The sequence below is a fragment of the Rana temporaria genome, chromosome 9, assembly GCF_905171775.1.
Source record: "Rana temporaria chromosome 9, aRanTem1.1, whole genome shotgun sequence".
NCBI lineage: Eukaryota > Metazoa > Chordata > Amphibia > Anura > Ranidae > Rana > Rana temporaria.
The window spans coordinates 16890854-16915014 of NC_053497.1; the positions used below are offsets into that span (position 1 = coordinate 16890854).

Consider the following 24161-nt stretch of genomic DNA (forward strand, 5'->3'; position numbering starts at 1 on the left):
ACTCTGAATCTACGCCGGCGTTTGTTTAAGTGTATGCTCAAACAGAGATACGCTTAAACAAAGCTAAGATAGGACGGCTTGCGCCGTTCTATCTTAGCTTGCAATTTTTCAGCTGGCCGCTAGATGGCGCTTCCATAGCGGCCGGCGTAGAATATGTAAATGAGCGTGTACGCCGATTCCCGAACATACGCGAGCCCGCCGCAGTCGAAGTACGTCATTTCCGTAAGGCCTTAGGCGGCCTAAAGTTATTCCACCTATGAGGTGGAATAACAATGTTAAAGTATGGCCGCCGTTCCCGCCGCAAGGTTCGAATTTTTTACATCGTTTGCGCAAGTCGTCCGCGAATCGGGAGTTACGTTGTTTACGTACACGTCTAAATCAATAGGCCCGTACGGCGTACTTAGCCGCAATGCGCACTGGGAAATGTAGGTGCCCGGCGCATGCGCAGTAGAAAAAAACGTCAAAAAACGTGAGGTCAAGCCTCATTTCCATACAACACGCCCCCCTCCAAGTAATTTGAATTAGGCGCCCTTACGCCCGCTCGTTTTAGGCTACGCCGCCGTAGATTAGCAGGTAAGTTGATTGAAAATCACTACTAGCCTAGCTAATTTACGGCGGCGTAGCCTAAAAAACACTAGGCTACGCCGCCCTAAAATTACACCACTCTACCTGAATCTACCTAAGAGAGTGGATTTATCACCTTTGTGGCTGTTGAGGAACTTATTTCCATGAAAGTTATAGTGCCCAGGATACACCAATCCGTCAATTTAATAAAAGCTGAAGACGGATCATCATGCTTACTGCTGCAATGGTCAACTGTGGTAGCAGTACTAAGCCACAGCCACGGAGGCCCTATTGTCAAAAGAAAGCATCAGGAAGGTGAATCTTGCCTAAAGGGAGATTAAACAGCACATTATAAAGGTAGGGTCATAAAAAAACAAGAGAAGGGGAACACCATGAGCGTCACAGACTCACTTTCTCCACTCAAGAAACTGTTGTTTGGCGTTTCACATTGGTTATTGTGTAATCGTGGTATCAAAGCCACAGTTGCAAGATCAGGAACCTGTTGAGAAAAGAACATAGGTGTAAGACTGCCACACAACTGCCACTGATAAAAGGCGCATGCACACAAGACCCACACCATACCTTATAATGATGCAGCGTATTTAATCTCTTCCACTGGTCTTGATCTTGTGACGTCAGGTCCTCATCGGATAGGGTCAAATGACCAGCTTGACCAGCACGCCATTCTGTGGAAAAAGCACAATTGAACACATTTTCTTAGTAAAGACGGGGGTTTCCATTGCGGACCTTTCTGAAAATGCTAGTTGCCTGGCTGCAACGCTTACCATACACTGACCTCAGTATTGTTTGTTGCACAAAGCTAAAGAAATATCCAAACCAAGAAAGTCGGCGCAAAGTCATTTTTTTGCACACTTGTTCCATGTCCAGTTTTTTTTTACAGTTTCCTCACCCCCTTTACATGAAAGGCGATAAGACCACAAACGAAGTAGACTAATGCCTCGTACACACGATAGGTTAAACAGAGGACAGCGGTCTGAGGACCGTTTTCATCATTCAAAACCGATCGTGTGTGGGCCCCATAGGTTATTTAACCATCGGTTAAAAAAAAATCCAACTTGCTTTAAATTTAACCTATGGATTCCCAACCGATGGAAAAAAACGATTGTTAGTAGGCACGACCATCGGTTAAAAATCCACGTATGCTCAGAATCAAGTCGAGGCATGCTTGGAAGCATTGAACTTCGTTTTTTTCAGCACGTCGTTGTGTTTTACGTCACCGCGTTCTGACACGATCGTTTTTTTAACCAATGGTGTGTAGGCGCGACGGACCATCAGTCAGCTTCATAGGTTAACCGACGACAACAGTCCTTCAGACTGTTCTCATCGGATGGACTGATCGTGTGTATGAGGCTTAAAGTTGGCCATTCACTAGCAGGATTTTAATAATAATTTTTTGTTTTAAAAACATTTGTTTGAATTTCTAATCTTTAGTGTGGTCAAATCGATATTCTTTTTCGATCAAGAAAATTTGAAGGAGCAGGATGGAACAAATACATTTTTAATAGCGCATGTGGTTTTTCATTCAGGAAATTACATTAAATTTAAAAATGTTATGTCAAAATGCAAATTAAATTTTGAAGTGCATTTTGAATGACATTCAATGTACTGAAGGTCATCGAACGTACTGAGAGATTTTGTTCAAACATTTGCTCGAAAATCTACTAGTGTATGGCCAGATTAAAGTGGATGTAAACCCAAAAATGTTTTATTTATTTTTTTGATGTCACAATGTATAGTATAAGATTTCCTATCATCTGTGCCCAGTCTTGCCACACGGAGTTAATCCAGCTCTGAGCAATCCTCTTTTTATTGTTCAGTGAAATAAAACAGACTTACAGAGTAAAACCTTAGTCCGTTCCGCCCCCTTGCTGTGAGTGACAGGTTATTTACATATCTCATGCACTAGCATCAGACAGGCATTATTTTTTAATTCCCACCCCCACTCCTTTTCTGAAGTCATGTGGTTACTTTTCCTGGATTTTGATTTGATGTTAGTGATCATAGCAGAATTCAGTGTAAGAAATACAAAGGAAAAAAAATGCATGTTGACAAGGGGAGTGTAGAGGAGGGCGGGGAGTCTACTGACATCACCAGGGCCGATCCTAGGCAGGGTGCGCGGGGTGCTCTGCACCCAGGTGCCGCAGAGGTGGGGGCGCCGAAGCTCCAAAGTGCTCCCCTCCCCCCTCCTTGTCTGTGTCCAGAGGCGGAGCGCATGTAGCGGGTGCTGCGGTTCCCCATCCCGTTTGCTCTCTGCGTTGGCAACCGACAAGAGCGCAAACCTCCCGCTGTCCCCGGAATCCGGGCTGGGTACCGTAATGTAGCCTAGTTCCGGAACACGTTCCGGCACTAGGCTCCACTAATTAATTCTGTCTGGTGCATGTGGAGCAGTCTCCCGTCTGCCCCGCCCCCTCTGCGTGTGTCAGCTCTTCTCCCATAAGCGGTGTGATGAGAGGCTTCTGGGTTGGCTGGAGCTTCTACCAATCATCCTGTGCACTCCCAGAAATGCTCTCCGAGTGCCACCCTCCTAGTAACCAAAGATGCCACGTATGACCCCGCCCTATTGGACAGGTACTGGTCTATGGGGACACCTGCTGTGGGGGGCTCCGATGGGGGACACCTGCTGTGGGGGGCTCCGATGGGGGACACCTGCTGTGGGGGGCTCCGATGGGGGACACCTGCTGTGGGGGGCTCCGATGGGGGACACCTGCTGTGGGGGGCTCCGATGGGGGACACCTGCTGTGGGGGGCTCCGATGGGGGACACCTGCTGTGGGGGGCTCCGATGGGGGACACCTGCTGTGGGGGGGCTCCGATGGGGGACGCCTGCTTCGGGGGGGCTCCGATGGGGGACACCTGCTGTGGGGGGGCTCCGATGGGGGACACCTGCTGTGGGGGGGCTCCGATGGGGGACACCTGCTGTGGGGGGGCTCCGATGGGGGACACCTGCTGTGGGGGGCTCTGATGGGGGGACACTAATGAGCATCTCTGTTTTGGAGTCAAAGCCATAGAAACATTTGTAAAGGGGAGGAGTTAGTAAGATGACCACGCCCATGTGGGGGCGCCAGCAATATTTCTGCACCCAGGCCTCTGTGACCCTAGGATCGGCCCTGGACATCACGACTCCACCCACCAAGCTCCAGACAACAGATCCACCCACAATCTGCAGTTTTTCCGTTCTTATAACGGGCAGAGGGGAGACATTTGACAGGTAAGGATACATGCAGGAGGCATCTATGTCCTTATAGATCAGCACTATGGCAGTAGTTTACAAAGAATGAGAGTGGCTTTACATCCACTTTAACTACTTGCCGACCAGCCCCCGTAGTTCTACGGCGGCAGGTCGGCTCCCCTGTGCGAGAGCCCGTACAATAACGTCGGCTCTCTTAGCAGCCACTAGGGGCGCGTGCGTGCCCCCGCTCGTCCCTGACTCTCGTGCGCATGCACGGCAGGCGCAATCGCCACCGGGCACCCGCGATTAAGTAATGAAGTCTTCATCAAATTCTAGTAAAAAAAGGAACAAACTAACGTTCCCTTAAAGCTGAACTCTTGGCAGATATAAAATACACAAATTAGTGCAGTTCTGTAATCATTAAATGGATTTTTTTTGTTTTTAAAGCAACCAGTGTATGTATCTGGATTTGACTTAGTAACGGCCTCTAGCAGTCCCTGTAAAGCAGAGCTCAGACTTGGGAGGAGCAGCACAAGGAACAAATCAGTTGAGCTGCAAGTTATTGCAGTATGTGCCAACAAGGGGCATACTGATAGGAGAAGCTAGAAGAGTGACATCGGTGGGGGGGGGGGGGGGGGGGGGGGGGGGGGTGGCGATGTGACACTACACAACCTGCAAGTATGACTTACAGGTCGTGTATTGTCCTTCTCGCCCAACATCAGTCCCTGACCTCACAAATGTGCTTCTGGAAGAATGGTCAAACATTCCCATAGACACACTCCTAAACCTTGAGGACGGAAGAGTTGAAGCTGTTATAGCTGCAAAGGATGGGCCAACTCAATATTGAACCAGGACTGGGATGCCATTAACCTCCCTGGCGGTATGATTATTTCAGATTTTAGGTACTGAAAGCGGTACCATTATTTGCAAGGAAATTTGGCGTTTTATATTGTAGGCCTGTAATTTTTAGGAATAACTCACTTAAATCTGACCAAACAAGAGTCTAGTAGACATCCCGGGTATGAATTTTTTTAAAAAACAAAATTATAAATTATAATATAATAAATAATTATAACAAATAATAATATAATTATAATAAAAATTATTCAATAATGTAATCAACTCAAAATCACTGAAATTTGCTCAGTTGCAGAATTGTCGCTGTCATTACTTTTATTTTTTTATGACGAATTTCCCCACAAATCGCTATCGCTCAATTCTGCAAGTGATTATAAATTATTATCGCTGTTTTCTAGCTGCTCTAAAACCGTTTTTGACATAAAAAGACACTTTTGGTTGCTACGGACAATCTACAGTTTCCAGGGAGAAAGAAAGGTTTTTATTATATAAAAGAACATGTAGGGCACTGGGCAGACCACTAGGGACAAGGGGGGTCTATAACAGGGATATGCAATTAGCGGACCTCCAGCTGTTGCAGAACTACAAGTCCCATGAGGCATAGCAAGACTCTGACAGCCACAAGCATGACACCCAGAGGCAGAGGCATGATGGGAATTGTAGTTTTGCAACATCTGGAGGTCCGCTAATTGCATATCCCTGGTCTATAAGATTACAGTATACTGTATGTAATGTGTTTGTTTACATTTTTGAATTTGGCGCTGTTTTCCGCCCCCGTGCGGCGTTACGTCGCAGGGAACAGAGATCAGCGGCACACAGAGGCACTGTGTGAATCGAGCGAGCACCCGCTCGCTCACACAGCGCGGTGGCATCGCTGGATCCAGGGACAAGGTAGGTAAACCATGCCTGTGGATTCAGCGAGGCGAGCCTGAGTCTGACTCGGGGTTACCGATCGCAGAAAAAAAAAATGTAACCCCGCCAAGGGGGTTAAAGTCCATGTGTGTGTAAAGGCAGGTGTCCCAATACTTTTGACAATATAGTGTGTGTATTCAATTTAATTTATGGAACTCAGCTTTAATCAGGTATATCAATTGTCCTTACCTAGATCAAGTGCATGTGCTGCAGGCCGATTGGAGAAAGGGGTTCCTTTGTACACGTGATTCAGGATCTTCCCTTTCACTTGAGTGATGGTGTCAGTGTCCAGCACTCTGACTGGTACCCTCTGCACTTCCGCCCCATTCTTCACTATAACAGTGAGGGTCATCGACCGGTACTCAATGTCCTCCCGTAGGAGACGGCCATCGTTCAGAGTGCGCTTTGCCTTCCCTGTTACAGCATCCACCGGTCCCTTATCCACCTGGTATTTTATGGCACTGTACAGCATGTATAAGGGCTCTGCTGCCGCCTCCTGGATGAAAACATATAGCAAATATGTCAGATCTACACGGGAGGGAGTTCTGATGAACATCTTCTGTATTGACCAAAGCCCTAGAACTGTTGGAAGGTAGGCAAGGTAAATGGATGTGGCCAGTTAAGGTAGCTAAGGTAAATGGGTGTGGCCAATTAAGGTAGGTAAGGTAAATGAATGTGGGCAGTTAGGGTAGGCAAGATAAATGGGTGTGGCCAGTTAAGGTAGGCAATGTAAATGGGTGTGGCCAGTTAGGGTAAGCCATGTATATGGGTGTGGCCAGTTAGGGTAGGCAAGGTATATGTGTGTGGCCAGTTAGGGTAAGCCATGTATATGGGTGTGGCCAGTTAGGGTAGGCAAGGTATATGTGTGTGGCCAGTTAGGGTAGGCAAGGTATATGTGTGTGGCCAGTTAGGGTAGGCAAGGTATATGTGTGTGGCCAGTTAGGGTAGGCAAGGTATATGTGTGTGGCCAGTTAAGGTAGGCAAGGTATATGGGTGTGGCCAGTTAAGGTAGGCAAGGTAAATAGGTGCGGCCAGTCAGGGTAGGCAAGGTATATGGGTGTGGCCAGTTAAGGTAGGCAAGGTATATGGGTGTGGCCAGTTAAGGTAGGCAAGGTAAATAGGTGCGGCCAGTCAGGGTAGGCAAGGTATATGGGTGTGGCCAGTTAGGGTAGGCAAGGTATATGGGTGTGGCCAGTTAGGGTAGGCAAGGTATATGGATGTGGCCGGTTAGGGTAGGCAAGGTATATGGGTGTGGCCAGTTAGGGTAGGCAAGGTATATGGATGTGGCCGGTTAGGGTAGGCAAGGTATATGGGTGTGGCCAGTTAGGGTAGGCAAGGTATATGGATGTGGCCGGTTAGGGTAGGCAAGGTAAATTGGTGGGGCCAGTTAGGGTAGGCAAGGTAATGGGTGTGGCCAGTCAGGGTAGGCAAGGTATATGGGTGTGGCCAGTTAGGGTAGGCAAGGTATATGAATGTGGCCGGTTAGGGTAGGCAAGGTAAATGAGTGTGGCCAGTTAAGGTAGGCAAGGTAATGGGTGTGACCAGTTAAGGCAGGCAGGGTAAATGGGTGTGGTCAGTTAGGGTAGGCAAGGTAAATGGGTGGGGCCAGTTAAGGTAGGCAATGTAATGGGTGTGGCCAGTTAGGGTAGACACTAACCCGAAGAAAGGAGTGCAGACAAATGGACATCCAGTTGGTCAGCAGCTTCTCCACTATAGTTTCTGTCCTGCAAAAACAAAATTGAGGAGGTATTGTCATTCCTACAACATTCTTCACCCACGGAACCTTACAGGAAATGTCTATAGCTCCGCACTGAAATCACTAGTAAGATATTCCAATACAACACACGGCTTCATTTACAGACAATGTGCTCCCATAATGGCATCACTCAGCAACCCTGATGGTGTTTTTGTTTGCTTACCATTTCTGAAATTGTAAATTTTTGTCTGTGTTTTAAAAAATTAATAAAAACATATATTTAAAGAGACTGGGATGCCATTAAAGTTCATGTGCATGGAAAGGGGGGTGTCCCAATACTTTTGACAACATAGTGTACATCTCAATAGTTGTTAGGTGGTGCGCATCGAATCAACCGAGATATTGAGAGCACCCACTAACAGCTAATCCTCAAATCCCTACCTTTATTATAAAATAGCAGCACAATAATTAAATGTATAAAAGTCGCCTTAAAAAAGTTACTTTAAAGTGGAGGTTCACCCGAAAAGTTAATTTTTAACCTTAGATTGAGGCTCATTTTGTCTAGGGGAATCGGCTAGTTGTTTTAAAATATGAGCCGTACTTACCGTTTTAGAGAGCGATCTTCTCCGCCGCTTCCGGGTATGGGCTGCGGGACTGGGCGTTCCTACTTGATTGACAGTCTTCCGACAGGCTTCCGACGGTCGCATCCATCGCGTCACGATTTTCCGAAAGAAGCCGAACGTCGGTGCGCAGGCGCCGTATAGAGCCGCACCGACGTTCGGCTACTCGTGATGCGCTGTATGCGACCGTCGGAAGACTGTCAATCAAATAGGAACGCCCAGTCCCGAAGACCCATACCCGGAAGCGTCGGAGAAGATCACTCTCTAAAACGGTAAGTACTGCTTCGATTTAAAAAAAACTACCCGATTCCCCTTCACAAAATGAGCATCAATCTAAGGTTAAAAAAATTTTTTGGGTGAACTCCAGCTTTAAGATAAAAGCTGCAACCACAAATTAAAAAATCGTTTGAAAGTGCACAATACTATACAATACAATCGTTTTTTCTTTTTAGCTGTGATGCTTCATGGTCAGCACTTTACCTGCGCAGAAGCAATTTAGGATTCTTGGCCACACATTGGTCTACCAGTTCAGACAGGAGAGTCTTCATGACATCAGTCAGATACTCCAGCTTGCCATGTAGCGCCACAGTAAGTAACGACGCGGCATGACAGCGATCGCGCTGGGACAACGTGGACTGGGCATCCAATGTCTCGATGAGCTGCAAGAGGACGAAAGGAGAACAATGTTTTACAATAATAATAATCTGCAATTGCACAGTGTTTTAAAACATTACTAGGATGTTCGATATTCATATTTTAATTCTTCACTTATAATGCTGCGTACAATAAAATAGATTTTGTGGGCCAGATTCACAAAGAGATACGACGGTGTATCTACAGATACACCATCGTATCTGACTTACACTGGTCGTATCTATGCGCCTGATTCATAGAATCAGATACGCATAGATAGGGCTAGATCCGACAGTGTTACAATGTGTTACACCGTCGGATCTTTTTTTCAATATAAAAATGGCGCGTTCCCGCTGATTTACGATAAATAATATGTAAATCAGCGAGATACGCAAATTCACGAACGTACGCGGACCCGTCGCAGTCTTCTTATGTCGTTTCCGTAGCGGTTTTCCGTCGTATACTTACCCCTTCTTTTATCAGGCGCAGCCAATGTTAAGTATAGCCGGCGTTCCCGCGTCGAATTAGAATTTTCCTACGTCGTTTGCGTACGCCGATTCACGAACACGCGCGTCGCAAGTCCCGCTCACGTCGCAACCACTGACGTCCTAGTGACGTCAGTGGGAGCAATGCACGCCGGGAAATTCCCCGGACGACGCATGCGCATTTAAATCGGCGCGGGAACGCGCCCGATTTAAATATGACACTCCCCTAGCCGCGGAATTTGAATTCCGCTGGGGGATTTAGGATCCGCCGTCGCAAGTTTAGAGGTAAGTGGTTTGTGAATTAGCCACTTGCCTCCTAAACTTGTGGGAGCGGATCTTAATTCACGTAGATCGAGCGGATCTATAGATCCGCTGAGCTACGTGAATCTGGCCCTGTATCTTTATGATCTGGTGCGGTACCCAAAAAGTCCTACCGTAGTAGTTTTTCCACCTGTTGATCTATTGATGTTTTCTGATTGCAGATCACCCAGGCAGATCTCATCCAATGTGTGCAATGACAACAAATATGGCAAATATATATATTAACCACTTCTTTACTGGGTACTTAAACCCCCTTCGTGCCCAGACCAATTTTAATCTTTCAGTGCCGACGCATTTTGAATGACAATTGCGCGGTCATACAACACTGTACCCAAATTATATTTTTATCATTTTGTTCCCACACATAGAGCTTTCTTTTGGTGGTATTTGATCATCTCTGCGATTTTTATTTTTTGCGCTATAAACAAAAAAAAGACAGAACATTTTTGAAAAAAAAACATAATATTTTTTACTTTTTGTTATAATAATATCCCAATTTTTTTTTTATTATTATTTTTTTCCTCGGTTTAGACCGATATGTATTCTTCTACATATTTTTGTGAAAATAATATCGTAATAAGCGTATATTGATTGGTTTGCACAAAAGTTATAGCGCTTACAAAATAGGGGATAGAGTTATGATTTTTTTTTTTACTAGTAATGGCGAGGCCTGCGATATTGCGGCGGACATATCGGACACTTTTTGACACAATTTTGGGACCATTCACATTTATACAGCGATCAGTGCTATAAAAATGCACTAATTACTGTATAAATGTGACTGTCAGGGAAGGGGTTAACACTAGGGGGTGAGGAAGGGGTTAAATGTATTCCCTGGGTGTGTTCTAACTGTGTGGGGGGAGGGGACTGACTGGGGGAGGTAACCGATGCTGTGTCCCTATGTACAAGGGACACAGATCAGTCTCCTCTCTCCCTGACAGGACGTGGAGCTCTGTGTTTATACACATAGAGCTCCACGTCCCTGCTGTCACTGCTGATCGCGGGTACCTGGTGGACATCGCCGGGCACAGTGTTTACCCGCTGCGTGCCCCCAACGGCACGCGCGGGTAATGCACATAAAAGGACGTCCACTCGGCACTTGAGAGCCGCGCTGTGGACGTCTTTCATCTATAGCGCGGCTCTCAAGTGGTTAATTTTGTGAAAATAGTGCAGCGCTGCATATCTATAAATCTTATATAAACAAATAATTATACATTCCATAAAATAATTTATGATTTTTTTTTTAAAGTTCATATGTAGGTTTCCAAAGCCATCACCGCTGTGTAAAATCTCATTTAACCACTTAAGCCCCGGACCTTTAGGCAGCTAAATGCCCAGGCCAGGTTTTGCGATTCGGCACTGCGTCGCTTTAACAGACAATTGCGCGGTCGTGCGACGTGGCTCCCAAACAAAATTGGCGTCCTTTTTTCCCCACAAATAGAGCTTTCTTTTGGTGGTATTAGATCGCATCTGCGGTTTTTATTTTTTGCGCTATAAACAAAAATAGAGCGACAATTTTGAAAAAAATGCAATATTTTTTACTTTTTGCTGTAATAAATTATCCCCCAAAAACATATATAAATTATTTTTTTTCCTCAGTTTAGGCCGATACGTATTCTTCTACCTATTTTTGGTAAAAAAAAAAATCGCAATAAGTGTTTATCGATTGGTTTGCGCAAAATTTATAGCGTTTACAAAATAGGGGATATTTTTATAATTTGTTTTTTTTTTACTACTAATGGCGGCGATCAGCGATTTTTTTCGTGACTGCGACATTATGGTGGACACTTCGGACAATTTTGACACATTTTTGGGACCATTGTCATTTTCACAGCAAAAAATGCATTTAAATTGCATTCTTTATTGTGAAAATGACAGTTGCAGTTTGGGAGTTAACCACAGGGGGCGCTGAACGTGTTAGGCTTCACCTAGTGTGTGTTTACAACAGTAGGGGGGTGTGGCTGTAGGTCTGATGTCATCGATTGTGTCTCCCCTATAAAGGGGGTGACACGATCGATGCGCCGCCACAGTGAAGCACAGGGAAGCCGTGTTTACATACGGCTCTCCCCGTTCTTTAGCTCCGGGGAGCGATCGCGACGGAGCGGCAATAAACGAATAGCCGCGCCGTCGTCCCCGATCGCTCCCCGAGGTGAGCCGCCCGCAGCGGGGTGGGGGGGGTGGGGGGGGGGGGGGGGTTGGGTCCCGATCGGACCCCTGACCCGCGGAAAGGCAAAGACGTATATATACACCCATCTGCCTGTCCGTGCCATTTTGCGGACGTAAATAGTCGTGCGGCAGGCGTTAAGTGGTTAAAGGGATCCAATATTCAGTGCACACCCCCACCTGCTAAAATGCCTGATCACCTCAAGGATGAGCATAAAACTCAGACAGATCACTCCTTGTGTCCACCACGATCCATCCACTTTACCAATGGTAGTAATTCCTACAGTCCCCAGAATGCACCTCTGTGTGGGTAATCAACGTTTGAATTGTCTCCAAACGCCACCTTCCTCCACTCGCTTTTTAACGACTTCAGACCCGGGCGTATGTAAAAAGACGGCCTCAAGGTGGCTCTATAAATCCGGGAGGCCGTCTTTTTACGGCCTCTGGTCCTCCGGCCACTGGGGGAGGTGCGCGCCCGGCGCGTCACCGGTGCGCATGCCTGGCGGCCGCAATGTCCGCCAGCTACCCGCGATCGGCAGTTTTAGAGCAGGGACGTGGAGCTCTGTGTGTAAGGGGTTAGGGGTTAGGGTTTCCCATTGAAGAATATGGCTAGGAGTCAGGGATTGGAACAGGGACCTCCCCCAAAGGTCAAAGGTCAGAAGGCGGGTTCCCAGAGGTCAAAGGTCACAGGGCGTGGCTGACCCACCCCCACCAAAGTGTACAGCCTACCTCAACTAAGTCGGAGAATGAACAAGTGGGGGTAAGCGTCTTGCTTACCCTGAGCGTCCTGTCAGAGAGAGGAGACCGATGCTGTGTCCCTTGTACATAGGGACACAGCAACGGTCACCTCCCCCAGTCAGTCCCCTCCCCCCACAGTAAGAATCACTCCCAGGATCCACATTTAACCCCTTCCTCGCCCCCCCTAGTGTTAACCCCTTCCCTGCCAGTCACATTTATACAGTAATCAGTGCGTTTTTATAGCGCTGTTCGCTGTATTGTGAATGGTCCCAAAAATGTGTCAAAGGTGTCCGATGTGTCCGCCATAATATCGCAGTCCTGACAAAATTCGCAGATCGCTGTATTACTAGTAAAAAAAAAAATAATAAAATAAATGTCAGAATTCTATCCCCTATTTTGTAGCCACTATAACTTTTGCGCAAACCAAACACTATACGCTTATTGCGTTTTTTTGTTTTTTTTTACCAAAAATATGTAGAATGCATATCGACCTAAACTGAGAAAAATTATTATTATTTTTTTTAAAAATGGGATATTTTTATTATAGCAAAAAGTAAAAAATATTGTGTTTTTTTTTAAAAATTGTCGCTCTATTTTTGTTTATAGCGCAAAAAATAAAAACCGCAGAAGTGATCTAATACCACCAAAAGAAAGCTCTATTTGTGGGAAAAAACGGACGTCAATTTTGTTTGGGAGCCACGTCGCACGACCGCGCAATTTTGATTTAAAGCAACGCAGTGCTGAAAGCTGAAATTTCGCCTGGGCAGGAAGGGGGTATATGTGCCCAGTAAGAAAGTGGTTAATAATCAATTCCACTTATATTTCCGGGGGTTAAGGACATGAAACAAAAAACACAAGTACCATAATGTTCTCTGCTTTTAAATTTATTAAAAAAGCCCCCCTAAAAAGTTCCACTTACAATAAATAACAATCAAAACAGCATGTATCAAATCACCAGCTCATGCACGGTGCTTCGCCTGACATCACAGATTCGACTCCTCCCCTCTAAACGCCTGACGTCCTCTCATTGGCCTTCATCAGTAGATCTTTGAAAGCAGAGAACATTATGGTACTTGTGTTTTTTGTTTCATGTCCTTAACCCCCGGAAATATAAGTGGAATTGATTATTAAAAAGCGAATGGAGGAAGGTGGTGTTTGGAGAAAATTCAAACTTTGATTATCCACACAGAGGTGCAGTCAGGGGACTGTAGGAATTACTACCATTGGTAAAGTGGATTGATCGTGGTGCTTTCTTTTGGTGGTATTTGATCACCTCTGCAGGTTTTATTCTTTGCGCTATAAACAAACAAAAAAAAAAAGAGCGAAAATTTTGAAAAAAAAACACAATATTTTTTACTTTTTGCTATAATATCCCATTTTTTTTTTTTAAAAAACGATTTTTTTTCTCAGTTTAGGCCGAAATGTATTCTACATATTTTTGGTAAAAAAAAAAAAATCGCAATAAGCGTATAGTGATTGGTTTGTGCAAAAGTGGCTACAAAAATATATATTTTTTACTAGTAATACAGCGATCTGCGAATTTTGTCAGGACTGCGATATTGCGGCGGACACATCGGACACTTTTGACACATTTTTGGGACCATTCACATTAATACAGCGAACAGTGCTATAAATATGCATTGATTACTGTATAAATGTGACTGGCAGGGAAGGGGTTAACACTAGGGGGCGGGGAAGGGGTTAAATGTGTATCCTGGGAGCAGGGCCGATCCACCCTATAGGCTCACTATGCAAGCCGCTTAGGGCCCCGCCTGGTGAGAAGTCATTTTCGCTCCCACACCCTGCTTCTCAACTCGCTGGCTGCATGGGAGAAGAGGTAAGAAGTCAGCACCCCCTGCTTCTCAATTTAATGTAAGATGTCATTTCCAACAGCAGAACACCCCCTCCCCCGCTTCTCAACTTTCTTTAACCACTTAAGCCCCGGACCAATATGCTGGCTAAAGACCCAAGGGGTTTTTACAGTTCGGGACTGCGTCGCTTTAACAGACAATTGCGCGGTTGTGCGACGTGGCTCCCAAACAAAATTGGCGTACTTTTTTCCCCACAAATAGAGCTTTCTTTTGGTGGTATTTGATCACCTCTGCGGTTTTTATTTTTTGCGCTATAAACAAAAATAGAGCGACAATTTTGAAAAAAATGCAATATTTTTTACTTTTTGCTGTAATAAATATCCCCCAAAAACATATAAAACATTTTTTTTCCTCAGTTTAGGCCGATACGTATTCTTCTACCTATTTTTGGTAAAAAAAATCGCAATAATCGTTTATCGGTTGGTTTGCGCAAAATTTATAGCGTTTACAAAATAGGGGATAGTTTTTTTGCATTTTTATTTTTTTTATTTTTTTTACTAGTAATGGCGGCGATCAGCGATTTTTTTCGTGACTGCGACATTATGGCGGACACTTCGGACAATTTTGACACATTTTTGGGACCATTGTCATTTTCACAGCAAAAAATGCATTTAAATTGCATTGTTTATTGTGAAAATGACAGTTGCAGTTTGGGCGTTAAACACAGGGGGCGCTGTAACATTTAGGTATCACTGTGTATGTGTTTACTAGTGTAGGGGGGTGTGGCTGTAGGACTGACATCATCGATCGAGTCTCCCTAATAAAAGGGATCACTCGATCGATGCGCCGCCATAGTGAAGCACGGGGAAGCCGTGTTTACACACGACTCTCCCCGTTCTTCAGCTCCGGGGAGCGATCGCGACGGAGCGGCTATAAACAAATAGCCGCGCTGTCGTCCCGGATCGCTCCCCGAGCGGACCCGACCTCCGCATGTACCGGGGGGGTCCCGATCGGACCCCCCACCCACGTCTAGGCAGGCACCTACAGGTACGTGATTGTGCCTGTCCGTGCCATTCTGCCGACGTAAATGTACATGAGGAGGTCGGGAAGTGGTTAATGTGACATGTCACGGTCGTCAGCGCCCCCCGCTTCTCATTTTTAATGTGCCATGTCATTTTGCTTAGGACCCCAGGGAGGTCAGGATCAGCACTGCCTGGGAGTGATTCTTACTGTGGGGAGAGGAGACTGACTGGGGAGGTGACCGATCTGTGTCCCTATGTACAAGGGACACAGCATCTGTCTCCTCTCCCTGACAGGACGTGGATCTGTGTGTTTACACACACAGAGCTCCACGTCCCTGCTCTGTCATTGCCGATCACGGGTACCTGGCGAAAATCGCGTCCGCCAGGCACGCGCATCGGCATCTCGGGAACGCGCAGGGTGCGCGCTCGCCAGAACACGCGAAGACATCAAAAGACGTCGTCCCGGATTTATAGAGCCACCTTGAGGCCGTCTTTTGACTATGGCACGGGACTCAAGTAGTTAAAGGGGTTATTTATTAGCATTGTGGCGCTGATGGTTTTCTCACACGTGTGTTATGATGGCAGGATTGCCAAAGATTGCCTATACGGCTGTAGACTTTTTGTACCTTGGTGAGGAATAGCTTGTTATTGAGAAGGTTGGAGAGCTGATTCAGGCCTTGCTCCACGGTGGCCCTCCTGTTCTCTGGAACATCTAAATTCTTCCGTAATGGAGAGACAGTATCTCCAGGGAAAAAGATCTTTTCAATATAGGTGCTGTAGTCTCGGTAGGGAATGCCGCAGCCTTCAATATCACTAGTGAGGTCCATCATTTCTGTCATAAGATCTGAAAATGGGCAGAAGGCAAAAATTAAAGCGGAGGTTCACCCATGGAGAACACATTTTCCCCATAGCTGGATGCTCGTTTTGTCTAGGGGAATCGGCTATTTGTTTTAAAATATGATCCGTACTTACCCGTTTACGAGATGCATCCTCTCCGCCGCTTCTGGGTATGGGCTGCGGGACTGGGCGTTCCTTCTTGATTGACAGTCTTCCGAGAGGCTTCCGACGGTCGCATCCATCGCGTCACGATTTTCCGAAAGAAGCCGAACGTCGGTGCGCAGGCGCAGTATAGAGCCGCACCGACGTTCGGCTTCTTTCGGCTACTAGTGACGCGATGGATGCGACCGTCGGAAGCCTCTCGGAAGACTGTCAATCAAGAAGGAACGCCCGCTCCCGAAGACCCATACCCGGAAGCGACGGAGAAGATGCATCTCGAAAACGGGTAAGTACGGATCATATTTTAAAACAAATAGCCGATTCCCCTAGACAAAACGATCATTCATCTAAGCGGAAAAGAGAAAAAAAAACGCAAATGGGTGAACTCCCGCTTTAAATGATCAGGTTAAGAACCGGAAGTGAGGCCATTGGAAGACTCGAAGAACGGGAAAATACCTGTGAATTCTTTGCGGCACTGATCTCCCACGCTGGTCTCCAGGTTCTCCAGCTGGACAAGAACCTTCTTATAATCCCTCATTGCCATCTTACTCTGCCTCCTGGAAAATAGCAACATTAAACATATGCCTCAGGTAGGTCCAAAAGGGGCAGTCAGATGCCAATTACACATTATTTCACAATTATTAGTTCATTTTTCATGTGACTATAGCAAAAGCACACCTCCCAACGTTTTGAGATGGGAATGAGGGACACCTATCAGTAAAAGTATGCAGGCATAGGGCACACCCCTTGCCACGCCCCCTTAAAGGAGAATTTACAAAAAAACAAGATTGGTTACACCCACAAGTGCTTTTTTTTTTTTTTCACCACTACTATTCCTTTATATTGGCTTTTGGAATTTACAAATGCAGCAATTTAGAAATCAGGTGAAAGGTTTAGTCCTGGAAAACACGTTTTGATAGATAAAAAGTGCATTTTATATACATCTATATAGATCAGACCAAAATGAGGGACAAATGAGGAGGAATGAGGGACATTGCTCCAAATCAGGGACAGTCCCTTGAAATCAGGAACAGTTGGGTGCTATGCAAAAGTCATCTTTACAGAATCTCCTAAAGGCATGGATGGGCAACCAATTAGAACCTCTGCCTTATATAGGACCCGTCCCCAACCTGAAAACATGGGGCTGCTGGTACCCAGAGGGAGCCCATTCCAACTAACAGGTAAGCATCAGGCCTCGTACACACGCCGGCACATGTCCGATAAAAACGGTCCATGGACCGTTTTTATCGGACATGTCCGCTGGCGGATTTTGGTCTGATGTCTGTACACACCATCAGACCGCGACGATGACGCGGCGACGTGCGCGACCCTGGAAGGTCAATGCTTCCACGCATACGTCGAATCACTTTGACGCATGCGAGGGCTTTCGGCCGAGCGGACATGTCCGGTGAGTCGTACAGACGACCGAACATGTCCAACGGACAGGCTTCCAGCGGACATGTTTCAGCAGACATGTTCGGTCGTGTGTATGAGGCCTCAAAGAGTGCAAAGTTTTACTTTTAGGTGAGAAGTGAAGTTCTCACAGGTTTGGATCACTTATCTACTGCAATCGTAAAGTGGACCTGAACTCAAAAGTGAAGATATGCTAATTTATAGGGAACATCTAAAAGTGTTGGCTGTGCCTAAGCAGCATTCTGAAAATCATTAGTGGCTAGAATGTGTTTTTTTCCCCGATTGTGGTACTTATGGAATTAAAAACACATTATGGCCACTAGGTGGCGCTGCAAATATTGGAACTACATGTATTAGGGAAAATACAGTGATTTTCGTTCTAAATGTGTGGATATTTTTTTTTGTATCCACACAATGAATGTTTTAAACATAGACCCCTAAAATGAAAAACAAAACACAAAATCTGCCAATTTAACACATACCTGTACATGAAAATTATTATTAAGACAACAGGAACAAGCAAAGCTGCACCAACTCCCAGTCCAATCTTGGCCTCTCTTGGAAAACTCGATTGGCCCTCTACATCGTATTTCACTTGCCCGAGGTTGAAGCGAAGGTTCCCCATGTGAATCTGTGGGATGTCGTTAACATGTCAAGATTTAACATAGAAGACCTGCATAGCTTCAGTCTATCACATGACTATACTCTATATTAGAGCTGGGTCACCCACAAGGCAACCCAGGAAGGAGCCTAGGCACCAAATGACGTGCAACTACAAATTTCATTTGTCTGCTGTAAACCAGAGGTATACCAGAATTGGTCAAAGCTGTGTAAATGCAATACTTGTTTTCACCGTTTCATTCATTGCTGCTGATATTCTGCAGCCCCTTTGCGGACACTTAGGCCCGGATTCACTAAGCACTAGCGCCGACGTATCTCCAGATACGCCGCGTAAGTGCAAATATGTGCCGTCGTATCTGTGCGCCGTACCCACAAACTAAGATACGCCTAAAAACAGGCTTACTCCCGCCAACGTAACTTGCCTACGCCGGCGTAGGGTGGGCGCACATTTACGCTGGCCGCATGGTGGCGCTGCCATTGATTAGCCATTCAAATATGCAAATAAGGAAAATACGGCAATTCACGAACCTGCGCCCGCCCGACGCAGGCTACGAGAGGTGCGCGTAAGTTGTACGTGCGGCGTAAAGTTAAGCCCCATAAAGGAGGTGTAACTCAGCAGCAGACATGTAAAGGTCTGCATCAGGTAACATAAGCCAGCGTTTTTTACGTAGTTTACGTTGGACGTGTGCCTGGATGGGCGTAGATTACGTTCACGGCGTAGGCAGTGAACCGGTGTATCTTAGGTAGATGTTCCGACGTGGTTATGAGCATGCGCACGTTCGTTCAACGTAGTTGTCTGGCTCTCCAACCATCATTTGCATGGTGTCACGCCTCATTTGCATGGCTTTGCATGGGGCAAGTCCACTTCCACCTACGCTGGCCTGCGCCTTCGAAATCTGCGCCACGCCGACGCAGCTTTGGGAGCACTGGCTTCCTGAATTCCATGCTTGCCTCTCTGCGCTGCGTCGGCGTAGCGTACATTGAGATGCACTACGGCGGCATAAATGTGCGCCGCTGTCTGTGAATCCGGGCCTTAATGTCTACATGTACACAAGCAACGGTTGCACGGCATGCATCTCAGGGCAGATTTCCTGATGGTGACCACAGTGGACCAGGTCTGCATAAAGCCTCATTGCATACAAGCACTTGGGGGCGTACAAAATACAATACGGTCATATCTCCTCACCTGGAAGCCACAGGTGCTGCATACAGTGACCCATATCAATGGCTGTACTGGGTATATCCACATGCGTACAGACATACAACTCTGGGCACAGGCTGTCTGCATCCATGGGTGTGCATCTACACGCAAGCATGCGTTTACACCAGTATCAGCGTATACCTGTGTTCAGCCATTCATTTCTGTGGGCAGCTGCATTTCCGAGCAAGGAAATCTGCCCAAATTTTACGTTGTACAACCCCAAGTGCCTACGTGCATGAAGCCTTGTGTGTGTGGTGAAACAGCCACTAGTAGTCTTCATCATAACCCTGTGTGACCAGGTGTTGACAACGCAATAGCACAATTAGGAGAGAGCGCTGTCACCCCATAAGAGGAAGTATCTAAACGAGGAACTTCGTGATAGTCAGCAGGTATTATTTTCATGAAAGCAGCAGATTTAAAAATATTTAAGAAATCACTTTAAAAATTACATTTATATGTTGAAGATTATGAGATTTTGGTGATTTGGCAGACATTCAGCTCTGTTATCTCTGCTTTTGGAAAATGTTGTTTTGGGGGCTTAAAGCGGGGGTTCACCCTTAGAGGGCCCTTTTTCCCCTTAGATTCCTGCTCGTTTTCTCTAGGGGAATCGGCTATTTGTTTTAAAATATGTGCAGTACTTACCCGTTTACGAGATGCATCCTCTCCGTCGCTTCCGGGTATGGGCTGCGGGAATGGGCGTTCCTTCTTGATTGACAGTCTTCCGAGAGGCTTCCGACGGTCGCATCCATCGCGTCACGATTTTCCGAAAGAAGCCGAACGTCGGTGCGCAGGCGCAGTATAGAGCCGCACCGACGTTCGGCTTCTTTCGGCTACGAGTGACGCGATGGATGCGACCGTCGGAAGCCTCTCGGAAGCCTGTCAATCAAGAAGGAACGCCCGCTCCCGAAGACCCATACCCGGAAGCGACGGAAGAAGATGCATCTCGAAAACGGGTAAGTACTGCTCATATTTTAATACAAATAGCCGATTCCCCTAGACCGAACGAGCAGGAATCTAAGGGGAGAACAAAAAAATTTTAATAAATGGGTGAACTCCCGCTTTAAACTGGTCTTCAGGCCTAAATCACGCATTTTAAAGCATGCATTAAAGGAAAAATGCAGAAACAGCTCCGACAGTGAAAGGGTTGAGTTTACTGACCACAAATTGAGGCAAAGGGGTGCTTGCATCCAGTGGCTGGGGCACAGTAAGCGGAGGCTCGCAGTACAGGTGGTTGTGGGTGAGAGTTTTCACTGTGCAGACACCATTCCCAATCATTGCTCGAACTTCTTCCTTATTAATCCCAGAGTCCAAACCTTCTCCCTGAAGGAAATGAAATAGACATCTGATGTTGGAGAAAAATTCTGGAGAAGGAAGACTTGATAGCATTAGTAGAGGAAACAATGATGTTCTACTTGGATTACCTCAATATCCAGCACGTTCCCGGGCTTTAGACTGTAGGGCTTACTGAGGCTGTCTCGATTGAGAGGTTTGAGAGTCGGGTTCTTCAGGTAGGTGAAGTTCTCCCCAAGACTGCTGAATGGAATACGAACATTGTCCAAGACAAACAGCACATCAAGGATGATGGCGTCTTCAGGAATAGCAGGGGAAAGACATTCCATGGCTGTGGAGGAGTTGTGATGGCACTGTTCACTAATCTGTAAGAAGATATAGAGTATAAGGTCAATGGAGACAACCAGGGAGTTCTAGGAACTCAATTGCACCAATCCCACAATCCAACAGCATAGTGATCCTTTCATAAAGAGAAAATTGGTCTGAATTCTGGTTGCAATGGGTTATAGGAATTTGCTACTTGCATAGTTTACTGAAAAAGCTAGCCACAGACATAAGATTGCAGTCAGAAGATCCCAATACCAACGGATTTCCACCTCGTCCATTATATTCACCATATGCATAAAAAACAGGGACCTCACCTTCAGAAGTTTAAGACCCGGGGGACTTTACGCTGAAAGCTTGGATCCTTGCTGCATTCCCCACCATCCGGTTGCCAATGACAGGAGTTCATTTAGGCTGCATGTGCCACTGGAGGCAGCAGCCCCTGAGCCATACCCTTGATTTACCCACTATGGCGAGCTCTACAAGTGCCCCTTAAGTTCTTTAACAAACAGAAACCAACGGCAGACTTAGGGCAGCCATACACACAGTCAAGACCACTCAGAAAAAAATGGGTATTGAGAGTCCAAGCTATGGTTGTACAGGTTCTTGCCCCACTAGGATCTACTCAATTGATTCTGGAAAAGATGAAACAAGTGTCAAGTGACCAAAGACCATAGTGATTTTCCAACGTGTCACTGCCGGCACTGAAAGTACTCATTGGTGCTTATGATCTGCCCATATACTGACCAGCTGTTGTAAGATGATTTGCAAATACCCTGTGTGTCTCAAGTCTAAGGCATAACTATATGTATAAAAGAAAAGCTATAGTCCACAATATTTAATGGGCCTGGCAGTACCGAGACAGGTTCGTCCAGTGCCCAGGGTAAGGATGCGGAACTGCACCCCCCCCCCCCTTACCCACTGCCAATGTAGGACATAGAATGGGTGTACCTGCGCCCATTCTCTGCCCCCTTTGCTCCAGCTGCGCATGGTTGGCATTGAGTGTGCACTACTGCACATGCACAATAAACTGCTTGCTTTCTAGCAGTTAGAAGGTAGTTGGACATGTACATTGTGTTTTTCGTGTCAGCTGTCACAGTGACAGCAGATCTGGAACGTGCAGTAAGGGGGCACACCCCCCTCTATCGCTGTGCCCTGGGAGACTCCCCTTCTTGCCCACCCCTTGTCCCAGCCCTGGGACTCGGCTCAGGAGGAAGGTCAAATGTCACATGGGGAAGGTCAAAAGATCCACCATACCCAGAAGCCCCACTTTGTCAGAACGGTAAGGGAGCATGGAGAGGTGAGTATACCTTGCTGTGAGGATGGTATATGGGCAAATACAAATTAGATAGAGGTTCTCTCTCCTATATGTCCACATTCTGAATAATACATGTACAACCAATTTTTTTTTGTAGAAATTTACCTTTTTGAGGGCATATAAGAGAATGGCACGACAACATTAAACATTAATTAACATTAATTAATAATTAAAGATTATTATACATATTGTAAAAATAAATATATAGCATCACATCCAATGTTTTCAGAGTTGGGTTCACAGATCTTATTTCATTTCAACATCCACATGACAGCTAAACACGTTTGGAATATTTACCTTTATGTTTATCAGGAGCACATGCGAATAGTATTCATATAAAAGAATCCAACAACATAAAATCACTGGCTTTTTCAAAGTTGGGTATATCTAATCTCAAAAGAAAATAACCTCTGTCGTTTCGAGGTGGATCCAGTTACCCAAAACAAGGCTCATTAGCAATGTCAAAGGTTACAATAAAGACATAATTGTAGGGTCCAGAGAGCTGACAAATCATCCTATGAAATTTCTCACCACCAATTCGAGATGCCACAGATACAGTACTATCTATCTATTTAAATTCTCAGGATAAATCAAATCATCCAAAACTATATCAGCAAATTCAAATGTTTAACCATTTATTGTAATCCAAGAAATCAACAACCAAAAGTATACAACAAACAGGTCCCTCCGGTATTTCCCATCAAACTGTGATTTTATGATATTGGGTTCTGTTATATGGAAACTATTTACAAGTGCTCCTGATGAAGATGTTAAATATTCGAAACGTGTTAAACTGTCATGTGGATGTTGAAATGAAAAAAAGATATGTGAACCCTACTCTGAAAACATTAAATGTAATGCTATATACAGTAAATTCTAGGTTTGAGAGCGTTTTGCAAGACAAGCTACATTTTTTAATACATATTTACTTGATATACAAGCGATGTCTTGATATAAGAGTAGCGTCATGTCACAACTGAGTATGAAAGAGAAGAGAGGAGCCTCCAAGTGTAGCAATATGGTTACATTTAATGAAGGTACAACATTAAGAAACATATTGCTACACTTAGAGGCTCCTCTCTTCTCTTTTATACTCTGTGGCTCCTGCTGGATTTTTGCTTCTAATCCCCTTGTGGAGGCTTCCATGTGTGGATGGACATTTTATGGTTACACAACAATCACATTGCTATAATCTTTTTATATGGACAATAAACTGAAAGATCTATGAATAAATGGTTGTGGAACAAATCATTTGAGTTTCCATTATTTCTTATGATTACATTTTCTTTGATATAAAAGTGCTTTGGATTACAAGCATGCTCCTGGAACAAATTATGCTCGCAAACCAAGGTTTTACTGTATATTTGATATGTAAAATAAACAGTTTGGGCCAGATTCACGTAGGAGAGGGTATCTTTATGCGGGCGTAGCGTATCCTATTTACGCTACGCCTCCGCAACTTAGACAGGCAAGTGCAGTATTCACAAAGCACTTGCTCCGTAAGTTGCGGCGGCGTAGCGTAAATGGGCCGGTGTAAGCCCGCATAATTCAAATTTGGAAGAGGTGGGCGTGGTGCATTCAAATGAGCCGTGACCCCACGTAAATGACGCGCCTAACGAACGGCGCATGCGCGCGCATGCTCAGTATCACGTCGAATTTACGCCCTAAGATACGCCAGGCCCAATGCCTGTGACGCACAGCCCCATTCACGTACGACTGACGTAAACAACGTAAAAAGATACGCTTGCCGACGTCCATACTTTGCATTGGCTGCGCCTCATATTGCAGGGGTAACTTTACGCCGGACGTAAGCCTAACGTAAACGGCGAAGCGGGCGTAAGTACGTTCGTCAATCGGCGTATCTACCTAATTTACATATTCAACGCGTAAGTCTACGGAAGCGCCCTTTGCGGCCAGCGTAAATATGAACCCAAGATACGACGGCGTAGGAGACTTACGCCGCTCGTATGTTGGCCAAATCTATGCG

General features: G+C 45.6%; 1 protein-coding gene across 2 annotated transcripts in view; it reads right to left on the reverse strand.

Moving 5' to 3' along the window:
• The window catches only part of PLXNB3 (plexin B3), a 208346-nt gene that overhangs the window by 22503 nt on the left and 161682 nt on the right, over window positions 1-24161 (reverse strand). For both annotated transcript variants that reach the window (XM_040322874.1, XM_040322872.1), the window contains exons 19-28: window positions 20664-20897; window positions 20401-20562; window positions 17903-18051; window positions 16464-16564; window positions 15638-15855; window positions 8319-8497; window positions 7180-7246; window positions 5712-6018; window positions 1147-1250; window positions 976-1063 (exon numbers count right to left, since the gene is read on the reverse strand). In XM_040322874.1, coding sequence (XP_040178808.1) covers window positions 976-1063; window positions 1147-1250; window positions 5712-6018; window positions 7180-7246; window positions 8319-8497; window positions 15638-15855; window positions 16464-16564; window positions 17903-18051; window positions 20401-20562; window positions 20664-20897 — 1609 coding nt within the window. The remainder of the gene's footprint in view (window positions 1-975; window positions 1064-1146; window positions 1251-5711; window positions 6019-7179; window positions 7247-8318; window positions 8498-15637; window positions 15856-16463; window positions 16565-17902; window positions 18052-20400; window positions 20563-20663; window positions 20898-24161) is intronic.